General features: G+C 35.6%; 1 protein-coding gene across 1 annotated transcript in view; it reads right to left on the reverse strand.

Moving 5' to 3' along the window:
* Nucleotides 1-986: 986 nt before the first annotated feature.
* The window catches only part of didum (dilute class unconventional myosin), a 57,659-nt gene continuing 44,984 nt past the window's right edge, over nt 987-13,661 (reverse strand). Inside the window, exons 32-40 of the mRNA XM_073081405.1 lie at nt 13,096-13,213; nt 11,980-12,114; nt 11,427-11,631; nt 10,129-10,274; nt 8,252-8,466; nt 6,680-6,829; nt 5,459-5,590; nt 3,797-3,913; nt 987-1,491 (exon numbers count right to left, since the gene is read on the reverse strand). Coding sequence (XP_072937506.1) covers nt 1,363-1,491; nt 3,797-3,913; nt 5,459-5,590; nt 6,680-6,829; nt 8,252-8,466; nt 10,129-10,274; nt 11,427-11,631; nt 11,980-12,114; nt 13,096-13,213 — 1,347 coding nt within the window. The 3' untranslated portion in view covers nt 987-1,362. The remainder of the gene's footprint in view (nt 1,492-3,796; nt 3,914-5,458; nt 5,591-6,679; nt 6,830-8,251; nt 8,467-10,128; nt 10,275-11,426; nt 11,632-11,979; nt 12,115-13,095; nt 13,214-13,661) is intronic.

The raw sequence follows: 13,661 nt of genomic DNA on the forward strand, positions 1-13,661 counted from the left end.
TTTAGATTGCCTGAGATTAGGCAGAAAAAAATAGAAAATTGAAATGAAAAAAAAAAGAGATTAGGAAGGGCTTGTGCCCAGCAGTGGGCTTCCAAAAGCTAATATTTTAAAGGGAAGACTAAATGGAGATAATTTTAAAATAAAGTGTTTATGGTACGAGTAATTATGTCATAAAATGACAATATGACATGAAATTTTACATTGTAATAAACAAACAAGTAGCGTCAACTTAAGGGTGCGTTTACATCAGACATAGAGCGTGTCAGACACGTGCCGTGACAGACAAAGTATTCTCCTATACAATGTGTATTGACACGGGCATCTCTGTCAAAATATTGCATAGAAAATATTATTGTCTGTCACGGTCCTTGTCTGACACGTTCAATGTCAAGGTATAAACGGGACATGAATCGGTTCGATAAATGTACAATTATATTTACCTCTCACTCATTATTATACCATGTGAGCGAGAAAGAAGACATTTAGAAGAGAAAAAAAAACTTTTCATTTTTTATGACAGCATAATAATTATGTATTTATTTATGTACTGTCAAATGTCTGTATATATGTAAATAAGATATAACTCATTTATGACTGCATTATAAATATTCATTTAGTTAATGTGCCGTAAAAACTTAATCTGAGTTAAATTATTTATGTAAATAAATATAGAATTACATTTTTGATGAGTTATATATGACATAATTCTTTTACGCCTATTTTATGAACGTAATAAATATTTATTTAAGAATTGCGTCCTTTTAAAACATCTTTATTTAAGTAACAACATAAGCATATTTATGTAAATAACTGTCAATTTAATTAATTTAATTAAATATAAAAATCAATAACATTTATATGCAATTTAGATGAGTTATTTGTGGCATTCTTTAATATTGAATTTATGAGAACATAATAAATATTTATTTAAATAATGTGTCATACAACTGTTTGAAATTGTGTAACAGATAAACATTACTGTCAATTATACGCAATATAATGATTTATTTATTTTAATGATTTATTAAAATATGACTGTTCTTTTTTACCGATATAATTAAAGCATAAAATTTATTTATTAATTCAGTAACGAATAAATAACATTTGACATTTTTATGACAGCTTAACAATGATTTATTTATGGAATGCATCATTTTATTCGCACATTTATGTAACGATGACACGTCATAATAATGATTTATGACAGCTATGACAGTTAAATGAGTCATATTTATGACAGCTTAATAAATATTTATATATGGAAAGTATCATTTTATTCGCACATTTATATAACACTAACGTGACAGTTGCATATCATAATAATTATTTATGACAGTTTTATTCATAAAATATGATTTGTACCTAAATTTTAGTGAGCAAGCCGTCCAGGCCTAAGATGGGTGGTACATCGATGTCCTCCAGGCGTATCGCGGACGGACTGTAGTGGAACTGCACCGAGTAGATCATCTTCGTGTCCATTAGTAAGTTTTGCTGCAAACAAAATTATCATAAGATTAGACGATAATTAATAATATAGATAATAGTTGGTATATTAATTGGATTGAATAATATCATGTACGATAAGAAAAAAAAAATGTACATGTTAATGATTTTATGTTCGATTTCTTAAATTCGAAAAATTTAAGGAATTGGTAGAGGATTGGTACATTAAGAATTTATTGACTGGTAATTACGCGAAGGATAATCAGACATGTAAATTAATGGGTAATTAAAGGAGTGGTAAACAGACTGATGCACTATAGTCTGATTCATAATTAAGAGTCCAAAATGTAAACAAAGAAATGTCATTGTCAAAATACGATTACAGGTATTGCAAACCCTAACAAATTAACAAGAAAGAAAAACTTTCACAAACTCAACAATAAACAAAAACTTAATAACTGCACACGATTTAAAAAAAAGCGCTATGAAAACTAGAAAACATTCGAATTGGACCACGATCACGAAAATGAATTGTATAAAGTACGAAACTTAAAAATGGCGGCACAAAAAATGTTTTGGATCCCGATTGTGTTACCATTATCACAATTTAATTCTCTACCATAAATCCTGCTTTTTTATTATTATTACTGTATGAAATTAAATTGACATAATATAAATATTGGAAAATGTGAATTGATTTTAATTTATTTAGATTATTATTTTATTATCGTTGTATTAATTTAATATTGGTATTAATTTAATATTGTTCGAAGGTGGTAGAACCCTTGGTGGTTCGACTCCGGCGGCACCACCGCCACACCTATTTCTACCTAATAACAGCAGTGTTAGACGCTGCTGTGTTCCGGTTTGAAGGGTGTGGTAAGGGAGACAGACTTTTCCGAGGCGTTCCAGCTTAGTCCTCAGGGGTAGCGGCGCATCTGTGGCCGACCTCAGGTAGGAATATTTAATCTTGTCTGGGGTTGATTACAGATGTCCATGGGCGGCAGTAGCCACTTACCATCAGGTGGACTGCATGCTCGTCTGCTACTCTTATATTATATAAAAAAAAAAAAAAAAAAAAAAAAAAATATTGTCAAAAATAAGAAACTACCATCTGAAACATATTCTCTATATAGGTCAACACCTTTGTTTACATTTTGGACACCTAATTATGAATCGGACTATAGTGCTTAATGGCTACGATAATATAGGCTGGTTTGTGAAACAGAACTAAACTCGTACATAAAGCATTAATAGACAGGTATTTAATTTAAGCAGTGATAGCCTAGTGGTTAAGAAACTCGGCCTGTCGATCGAGGGGTCCGAGGTTCAAATCCCAGGCACGCACCTCTGATTTCTCAAAGTTATGTGCGTATTAGAAATTAATTATCACTTGCTAAACGGTGAAGGAAAACATCGTGAGGAAACCTGCATACCCGAGAGATTTATAAAAAAAAATATCTCAAAGGTATGTGAAGTCTACCAACACGCACTTGGCCAGAGCGGTGGACTATGGCGAAATCCTTCTCATTATGAGAGGAGACCCGTGCCCAGCAGTGGGACAGTAATGGGTTGTTGATGATGATGATGAGACAGGTATATTGAGCATTAATGAACTAGTCAATTAAACATTAACGGGCTGGTTCATTAATGCTGAATGGACTAGTATAATAAGCATTCATAAACTGAAACATTAATGCTTAATCGACTAGCATAGTGAGTATTAATGGGCTAAACATTAATGCTTAATCGACTAGCATAGTAAGTATTAATGGGCTAAACATTAATGCTTAATCGACTACTATAGTAAGCATTAATGGATTTAAACATTAATGCTTAATCGACTAGTATAGTGGGCATTCATGGAGTGAAACATTAATGCTTAATCGACTACTATAGTAAGCATTAAAGGATTTAAACATTAATGCTTAATCGACTAGTATAGTAAGCATTAATGGGCTAAACATTAATGCTTAGTCGACTAGTACAATAACCATTCGTGGAGTAAAACGTTAATGCTTAATCGACTGGTATAGTAAGCATTAATGGGCTAAAACAGAAATGCTTAATTGACTGTATAGTGAGCATTAATAAACTGAAACATTAATGCTTAATCGACTGGTATAGCAAGTATTAATGGGCTGAAACATTAATGTTTAATCGAGTAGTATAGTAATCATTAATGAACTGTTACATTAATGCTTAATCGACTAGTATAAGAAGCATTGCAAAGTGGTATATTGTTTAACATTGACATAATGCTTAATTTTCCGATAAATTAATCATTAACGAACCGGTATATTAAGCATTAAAATAAAATAATATATTTAACGTTAATTAAAGTAAAACATACCGGTTCCTTGTCCGCGGCGGGTCCAGCTCTCTTCTGCATCAGCTTCTGTATCTCATGGATGAACTCGCGGGTCACCTTCACTTCGAACTCTTCGGCCGGCGTGTACAGGTTGAGGATCTGTTGAAACATGGTAATCTGTGTTGAAATAATGTTGACATTATACAGGGTGAATCTCCATAAAGTGCACATATTGAAACAGGTAAAATTAAACCGCATTTTGTCGACAAAAAAAATAAAAAAAATAATAATTTTTTTTTTTTTTGGGTTTTACGACCTTTTGAAGTTTTTTTTTTGGAATTGTGCACCTAAAGTAAATAAATCGCTATAACTTTTGAACTAAAAGAGTTATCATGTTCAAACAAAAATTACAATGAATGCCAATTATAGGCCGTACTGATCCATGAAAAAAAAAAAACAAAAAAGTTTATCTTCCTAGAAAAAAATAGTCAGATTAGTGTGAAGAAAGCAATTTTTTTAGGTTAAATTTCAGTAATCGTGAATTTCCTCAAAATAATCTAGGATTTTTATTTTATTTTTATTATTTAATGTAATTCTACGTCGTATTAGCTTTCAAACACTAAAAAAAGCTTGCCTCTAACTTAAGTATAAAGCTTCCTACGAGCGCTTAAACAAAGGCAGTTCTTAAGGGTGTTGGTAATAAATAACATTTTTAATACAAACAAGTGGTTTTTTTTTATTATTAAAGATTTATTTTATTACTGTTTTATCACTTTAATATCGTCAAAAATAAGAAACTACCATGAATTTACCATTGAAACATATTCCTTTGTTTATATTTTGGACATCTAATTATGGGTCGGACTATACCAGTTTTATTAGGGCGCACGTGCGTCGCGTCTTTTTTGAAACGTTCCTAGCAAACTTTATACTTGAGTTAGAGGCGTGGTTTTTTTAGTGTTTGAAAGCTAATACGACGTAGAATTGCATTAAATAATAATAAAAAAATAAAATGCCTAGATTATTTTGAGGAAATTAATGATTACTGAAAATTTTACCTAAAAAAAGTGCTTTTTTGCACTAATCTGACATTTTTTACCTGGGAAGATGATTTTTTTTTGTTTTCTTTTTTCATGGATCAGTACGGCCTATCATTGGCAATCATTGTTATTTTTGTTTGAACCTGATAACCCTCTTAGTTTAAAAGTTATAGCGATTTATTTACTTCAGGTGCACAATTCCCAAAAAAAAATTCAAAAGGTCGTAAAACCTAAAAAAAATTTTTTTAATTTTTTTTTATATTTTTTTTGTCGACAAAATGCGGTTTAATTTTACCTGTTTCAATATGTGCACTTTATGGAGATTCACCCTGTATAATTAAAGATTAAAAACTAAAAACCACGCTATAATCGCACAAAGAATTGTTAATCCTGATTCCTGACGATCCTGATGAGAAGAATGGGATAAAATTATTAAAATCGTGTATTATCATCGGTTCTTATAAGGGTTCAAAATTTTAAATGATCGGACCGTTCAAAGTGAGTAAAACTCGAGTTCAGAGATTCCGTCCCTGGTCCCGTTCATGGACCCATAGTCTCACAGTCGCACGGTCTTATACTCTCATGATCTCACGGTCTCACATCTCCAAGGTCTCTCAGCCACACAATCTCCCAGTCTCATGGTCTCCCGGTCTCCAGCACTCACCTTGCAGACTTGCATGGCGTTGAGGTCGCGACACATCTCCACGGTGCTGTCCACGTCCACCATGGACTTCCTGGCCTGCAGCAGGTGCACCGCCTGGGTGATGGGTTGCAGCACACCAATAATCTCCTCCACCTAGAATTGAAATATTTCACAATTTAAAGAAATATCTTAGAATGTGTCTGTGCCGCCTATAGCATTGTACTCTTAGAGAGAATCACAGGCAGATCTATTATAGATATTGAATACTTTCTTGTGAAATATACAATACGCCTTCACGACACATTTAACCATAACAAGGAAGCTTACGAACATAAAAATATCAATTCCTAGAGAACAAAACATCCGCTTTCAAATTATTTGAAACAGTAGGTCACAAACATTTGTTAATGCGAAATCTTTAAATTAATGAATGGCAGGAACTTGAGCTGCCAACGTTCTATGAAAAAAATGTATTTTCTTAAAAACGAACCTTTTCCTTCAGGTTGTCATATATCATTACTTCCTAGAATTTGATCCATATAAGCGAGACTAACCGATGGTGGGATAATAAAGAATATGTTTTTTTTTTTCAAAGTGAACTCATTGGAATCCCGGGTAGGGAAATAGATTAAAAATCGATAAATACATTTTGAATTTCAGCATTTTTCGCTATTTCATATTTATCTCATTCTCTGTCACGTCCTGCAGACCAAATGGCTCGACAGATTTTAACATATGAGGTGTCGTTGGTTTCGTCCAAATTGTGTGAGTGGCATCGATATATATTTTTACGCAGTACGTATATTATTTTTATAATAATCTACTAATTATATCTATATAAAGTCTGTCGGCGCAGGTCACTTGAGTGATTCAAATTACTAACGTATTAGAGTTTACAACGCATTGGCGATAGATGGCGCCAGGCGTAACGGGTACAGAACAAATACAGGTCTGTGTAACGGAACGTCGGAGAAGAAGACAGGCGGCCATGTCATGGCAATGATCAGAGAGCTCCGACGGATCGTTGTAAACCGATATCGAGATGCATCATTATTCTGTTCTAGTTTCCATTGTTTGAAGCCCTTTGTGAATTTGTGCTTGTATAATAAAAGCGTAATGTTGAATATCTATGATTGTCATTTGGATCGCTGATCTCTTACATCGCCCTATTTTATCTGAAGCAAGCAAAGATATGTGGCCATAAGCCGACATATAAATAAATGTATATGCAAAACTACTTACGCTCTTCTGTCCGTACTCAGCGAGGTTCTCCTTGATCCAGTTCTCGAGGTGCGAGATGTTGTATCTGATCTGCAGGCCCTTCGCCCAGCAGCACAGGTCCTTGCGCAGCAGCAACTGGTTCAGGCTGTACGCGCAGATGAAGTAGAACAGCTGTGAAAATAATTTTCGATTTTAGTAATTTGAACCATAAAAAGACCATGTTTTTTTAATGATATTATATGATGATGATGGTGATGATGATGATGAGTTAAATAGACATGAGGGCTGTAAATTTGATGATGGTTAATCAAAGAATAAATTCATCATCATCAACCTTCGATCACTAATAAGAACTCATCAACCGATTACTGTCCCACTGCTGTGCACGGGTCTCCTCTCAGAATGAGAAGGATTAGGCCATAGTCCACCGCGCTAATTTTGAAAGTAAGTACAAATTACATTTAATTATGTAAAATATTATACTTATTTATAAAAATATATATATAAAAATAATAATAATTTAGAAAGAATATTTTTTTTAATATTGTAAATAATAAGTTTAATCGACATGATTGTCGAATCTAAGGATAAAGTATTTTTTAATTAATAATTATAATTAATAATTGTATTTTCATAATCATTGTGATATTATTATTGTTAACATTGTTAAGAAGTGTAATTGTTGCATAAACATTCTTTTTATCATTAAACAATAAATTTTATTAAATAAATAAATTTTCAAAGACCATTTTTATGATATTGTAAATAATAAGTAAAATATTATGATTATAGAATCCGAGAACAAATTTAGCAGAAAAAAAATGTTGAACAGATGCTGAAAAATTGGCCAAGTGCGAGTCGAACTCGCACGCGGACGGTTCGGTACTACCGATTGTTCATTTATTTTCTATAAAAGTAAAAGAATTGTGAAAATTTGCACTGTCTACCTATGACGGTTAAATAGATAAAGCGTCGAAAAATATCGGCATCTTCTTTCTTGTATAGCGAACCCCATTTATTTTCAGTTTATTTTTAGTAATCGAGATTATACCGGCCACCCTTATAGATATTTCTAAAAAATCAAGTTTCTAGCTATTAGGGTTAAAGAGTTAAGCTCTGTGACAAACATTATAGAGGTGCAGACGGTTAGACAGAAAGACTGACAGACGGCGAAGGCTTAGTAATAGTTCCGTTTTTTCCGCATGGAACCCCAAAAAGCGAGAGTCACCTGTTTACCGCGTGAAAGTGGTAGGATTGTGGTTCAACTCCGGTGGCACCACTGTCACACCTATTTCTGCCTAGTGTAAAACGCTCCTGTGTTCTGGTCTGAAGGGTGTAGTAAGGGAGACATACTATTCCGAGGCATTCCAGTCCTCAGAAGTAGCGGCGTATCTGTGTCCTATCTGAAGTAGAAATTTAATCTTATCTGAAGTTGATTATAGATGTCCATGGGCGGTAGTAGCCACTTACCATCAGGTGGACTGCATGCTTGTCTGCTATTCCTATATTATAAAAAAGCACAGAAAGGGGTGAAAAAAAAAAGAAATTCGTGTAACGTCCTTTAAGGGTACAGCACTCTAAACAGCGACCCACCTGCTTAAATATGACCACTCGCAGCGGCGGCTCCACAGCGAAGAGCCGCAGCTGGTCGTGCGCGGCCGCCAGCTCCTGCTTGAGGCGCGCGGGGCCGGCGCACGGCGGCGACGGCGCCGGCTGCGCGGGGCCCGACAGCCCGCAGATCTCCTCGTACTCCAGGATCGCGGGCACTATCAGGCGCTCCACTTGCTGTTTTAGTAGGTTCACCAGATCTGTGGAAGGAAAAAGCTTATGTTAAATCCTCGAATGCCATTTAAATTGAAAAACGTAATTGTTTTAGTAGGTTCACCAGATCTGTAGAAGGAAAAAATATTAAAAACTATTTTTTGCCCGCGGCTTCGCCCGCGTTTAAAAGAAAATAATATAACATACTAACATACATAAAACTAAACAATCGTACCTTAACTTTTGTAAAGATTATCACTTGATCAAATGCATAGTTTACGATTCAATCCTTACTTATATCGATTAAAATAATCGATGTTTCGGGTCCAAAAGATCGATTCTCCGATTAATCGATCTTACATCGCCATCCCTACTTCCCGTAGGATTTCCGAGATAAAAACTACCCTATTTCCTTTCTCGGGTCTCAGACTATCTTTGTACAAAATTTCATTAAAACCGGTTCTGTGGTTCGGGCGTGAAGAAGAGACAACCAGACAGACAGAGTTACTTTCGAATTTATAATATTAGTAAGGATTATTTAAAATCATTTTTTATTAAAAAAGTAGATCCCAATAACGGTAGGGACTTAGTTGCCAGACTTTTTTCATACTAAGCCTTAACTAACGGACGTATAGAAAAATAAGTCAAGGACAAAGGACAAAGTCTGCGGCTCTTTTTTTTTCGTACATTTTCATACAGTATGAAAATGTACGAAAAAAAAAATTCATTTTTCATTAAATTGAGCCCTTTCTGTTAGTTTATCATTGATCATTACTTTCGAGGATGTGATACTTATAAGGGACACTATACGATGGTGAAATAATTCCAGTTGTTTTTTTTAATTCAAAATTAACTCGGAATGGACAAAATGAATTGAAAAAATATTTTCAAAAAACTAATGATGCAGTTTCATTTTTCATCAAAATCAGGCATGCTACTCTTTTCAGTATTTTTCACTAATTAGTTTCGGATTTGGAAAATTTCACCCTGTATATTATTATTAGATTCATTGTTACTGAAATAATTTATTTAAGTTAATTATTATATAAGTCAGCCGTCGCACTCTTCCACTGAAACAGCCTTAGCGAATTAGATATTAATCAAGATTCATTGACAAAGTTTCGTAATTCAGTAGAATTAAATTAATCAAAATCGCCATTATTACGTTGTCAAACTGTTTAGAGTTGCAGTGTACGATTAAATTGGTACGTCTTTCCGTTTCTGCATGATGAGTTTATCTGTAAGTAGCTGTACATTTTAGACTTTATAACTTTAGATGTATAGTTTGTAAGGAAGATGTTATTAATGTACAACTGTAGATAAACCTGAATAAATTAAAAAAAAAAAAAAAAAAACAAAAGTACTTCACGCTAGAAATAGGTGTGACGGTGGTACCCGCCCGGTCGAACCACACAAGTTCTACCTTTCTGACTTATTTTACTTACCTTATCTATTTATTTATGTAACTTATCATTATTCGAAGGTAACCGTACCCCAGTATAGTCCGCGCCAAACTTCTAGTCCGCTCTGAATTTGTTGTTAGCGTATACTCCGTAACATGCGGGCACACTAACTGCGCTATGTCCCCGCGGCTGAAAGGGGGCAGAGGAGTACTAATATCTACAATGTGCTATTGCGACGCGACTCGCTTCTACATTCGGAGCGGACTAGCAGTTTGGCGCGGACCCTGCAAAGATTACACAACTCACCCTGATATATAGAGACCGCGGAGTCGCTAAGCACCTGCCGATACTCGGACAGATCGAATATCCGCAAGCACTGCTGGTTCTGGCGCGGCGTGTTCTCCGCCTGGTACACCTCGTCGCCGCTGTACTGACGCAGGTTGTTCAGTAACCTGAAAATATTATACAAACATAGGGATTAGGCTATCAAAATCAACAGTATTTCAGTGGAGATTATAAAGTAGAAATAAAAAGTAGACAGAATAGTAGGTATAAAATATTTGTTTAATAGAGATAAAGAGATTTCGTTTTAAAAAATAAAATTGTAAATATTAAATTGCAATACCCTAGCAGGGTGCATGCGTGCACTATATTTAATTGGTAAGACCTATTATAATAAGCATGAGCAATATAAAATAAATGAAAAAATAAATATAACAAGCCAAATAAATGTATGCAACCAAGGGCTATTAATTACTATGGGGAAAGGACAACAAAATACATGGTTCCTAAAATATATAATAAAATGGATGAAATCAGACAAACCAAAAAAAATTTGCTTTGCATACTATAAAGTTCAAGTTAAAAAACTTATTATTAAAATAATATGATAGTAGTCAGATTATTTATTTACTTTATTTTATTTACTATTTACAAACTGAGCCAACACGGAAAACAACACACAAAAACGGAGTTCATGTTTCGGTTGCGCTGAAAGGTGCGGCCGATTTTTGGCCAAAACTTTGACCGAAACTCTTTTGTGGCCGAAACTTTGACCGAAAACTCTGTTTTGGCCGAAACTTTGACCGAAAACTTTTTTGTGGCCGAAACTTTGACCGAAAACTCTTTTGTGGCCGAAACTTTGCCGAAAACTCTTTTGTGGCCGAAACTTTGACCGAAACGTCTATTTCTGTCGAAATTGAGCCAACACTAAAACTTCGATAGATAAAGCTATCATTCCATTACCAGCTAGCTATCTGTCTTTTTTTATAATATAAGAGTAGCAGACGAGCATGCAGTCCACCTGATGGTAAGTGGCTACTGCCGCCCATGGACATCTGTAATCAACCCCAGATAGGATTAGATATTCCAACCTGAGGTCGGCCACAGATGCGCCGCTACCCCTGAGGACTAAGCTGGAACGCCTCGGAAAAGTCTGTCTCCCTTACCACACCCTTCAAACCGGAACACAGCAGCGCCTAACACTGTTGTTATTAGGTAGAAATAGGTGTGGTGGTGGTGCCGCCGGAGTTAAAACACAAAAGGTTCTACGCCGAGGATCAAACCCGGAACCCTTAAAAATAAATAAACGATAGCTTGCTCACCTGACCATATTAGTAAGCCACAGCATATTATAATCGACATTATCCGCCCTCTTCTTAAGGGTGCGTTTCACCCCGTTCCTGACTGCCTTCATGAGCTGGTGCATCTTGGGCTCGTCGTCCACGTGGTCCGTGTGGCGCAGCATCATGAAGATGATGTAGGCGGGCAGACCGGGGAGGAGGGTAACCGCCACTTGGGGTCTCAAGTCTGAAAGGGAATTTAGGGCTTAGTATCAAATACTGATATTTATATTTCTACCTCATAACAGCAGCGTTAATAGCTGATGTGTTCTGGTCTGAAGGGTGTGGTAAGAAACATACTTTTCAGAGGCGTTCCAAACCCTGCAACACGGAACACAGCAGCGCCTAACACTGCTGTTATAATGTCTAAAAAATGTATTGGTTAATTCAAGTGGATTTTCTTGCGTCGCTTCTTCTCCATAGCGAAACACCTTCCGAAGCGGTGGTAGTTTGTTGACTTTCAATAAGTATTCTATATGAAACAATTTTGAATAAATTAGATTTGAATTTGAATAATTAATACCAAACCACTCACCAGTAATGAGTTTCTTGATTATGGTGCCCTCATCCTGTTTCTTGTACTCGAATATTCCCAGATACTCCCTCTCCTTCTTGCGCATGACGGGCGCCAGCTCCAGCATTGCTGACGTGTTCTGGGATACTATCGTGTCTGAAATTGTGGGCAATATGGTGTTAGTGTGGTGGGCAATATGGTATTAGTGTGGTGGGCAATATGGGCAATAGGCAAAATGCTATCGGAAGATATACGTATGTCTATAAGAATCGTGTTTGGAATGTTGGACAATATGGTGAAAATACCGTGGGCAATATGGGATGTTGGCAAAATGACAAGCCAGAATTACATTTTAAGTATGGTGTATTGAATGGTGGGCAATATGGTGAAAATATGATGGTGGACTATTTGGGAAGTCGGCATAATGGTGAAAGGCAATATGGATCATTTGTATGGTGTAAAAGCTTCAGCATTGCTGACGTGTTCTGGGATACTATCGTGTCTGGAATTGTGGGACAATATGATCTAAATATGGTAGGCAATATGGGAATTTGCGAATCATGCCTCGAATAGTGGGCAATATGGTAAGTCAATGAAATATTAACAGACGATATGGATTATTTATGAGGGTTATAAGGTCACCTATCGACGATGTGTTCTGGGATACTATCGTGTCGGGAATTGTGGGCAATATGGTGAAAATACCGTGGGAAATATAGGAAGTCCACAAAATGGTAACAGACAATATATATTTTATAAGTATCGTGTCTGGAATGTTGGGCAATATGTTGAAAATTCCTTGGGCAATATGGGGTAGCCCTAGTGACGCTAAGGTGCCTCGTGGCAGGCAATATGGAAGATCGAAAAAATTGTGACAGCCGCAGTTATGTGACTGTTTCAACCTTGTAATCTTGTTCCTTAATGTTTCTTCAAATGACTATATGTATAATATTTGTTTTTATTTGAATTTTAATAAAGTATAAGCTTTTTATAAGCGATTGTTTTACATATCTACCTATAAGTATATGGAATCGTTAAGGGACATTGACAGGCAAATAGACAGCACTATTTGCACACAAATTTGTCGAATGCGTCTTAAAAAGAAATTTTAGTCTATTTTCAAAAACCACTACTTACCATTGCCTTCCAATATGTCCTGTACATCATCAATGCCGGCCTCCTTCAGCCGGTTCACGAGGAGTCTGATCTGGTTCTTGTATCGTCGACAGCTCTCCGATAACTTATCCACGCGTTCCTACAACATAACATGCATATTTTTCATGAAACTAGATGATTTTTTCTTGGTTCGAGAATTCGTGGTACCATTGCCATACAAATTTATTTCTAATATATTTTTATAATAGTGATGTAATGCTGATGTGTTCTGGTTTGAGGGGTGTGGTAAAGTCATTAGACACTTCAACGTCATTGGGTATATACGACTTTGGATTCAGACATTTTAGTATGTAACAGGTACTCTTGATATGTGGTTTTAATTTCTTTATAACCGATAAAAGTTGTATGGACTGTGGTCACGTTGAAACCGCGGTGGCGAGTAGCCGTTGGCGATCGACAATCATTAGGTATATCTGTCTATCGCTTACAAAATTGAATATGGAAGCGTAACTACTACCGAAGAACGTTCGATAACACTAAAGAAAGAACTAAAGAAAGATCGACCCGTTGGTAGGTACGTAGGCAGG

The sequence above is a fragment of the Epargyreus clarus genome, unplaced genomic scaffold (genome assembly GCF_041222505.1).
Source record: "Epargyreus clarus isolate Ecla_fem2 unplaced genomic scaffold, WU_Ecla_fem_2.2 ptg000016l, whole genome shotgun sequence".
Taxonomy (NCBI): Eukaryota; Metazoa; Arthropoda; class Insecta; order Lepidoptera; family Hesperiidae; genus Epargyreus; species Epargyreus clarus.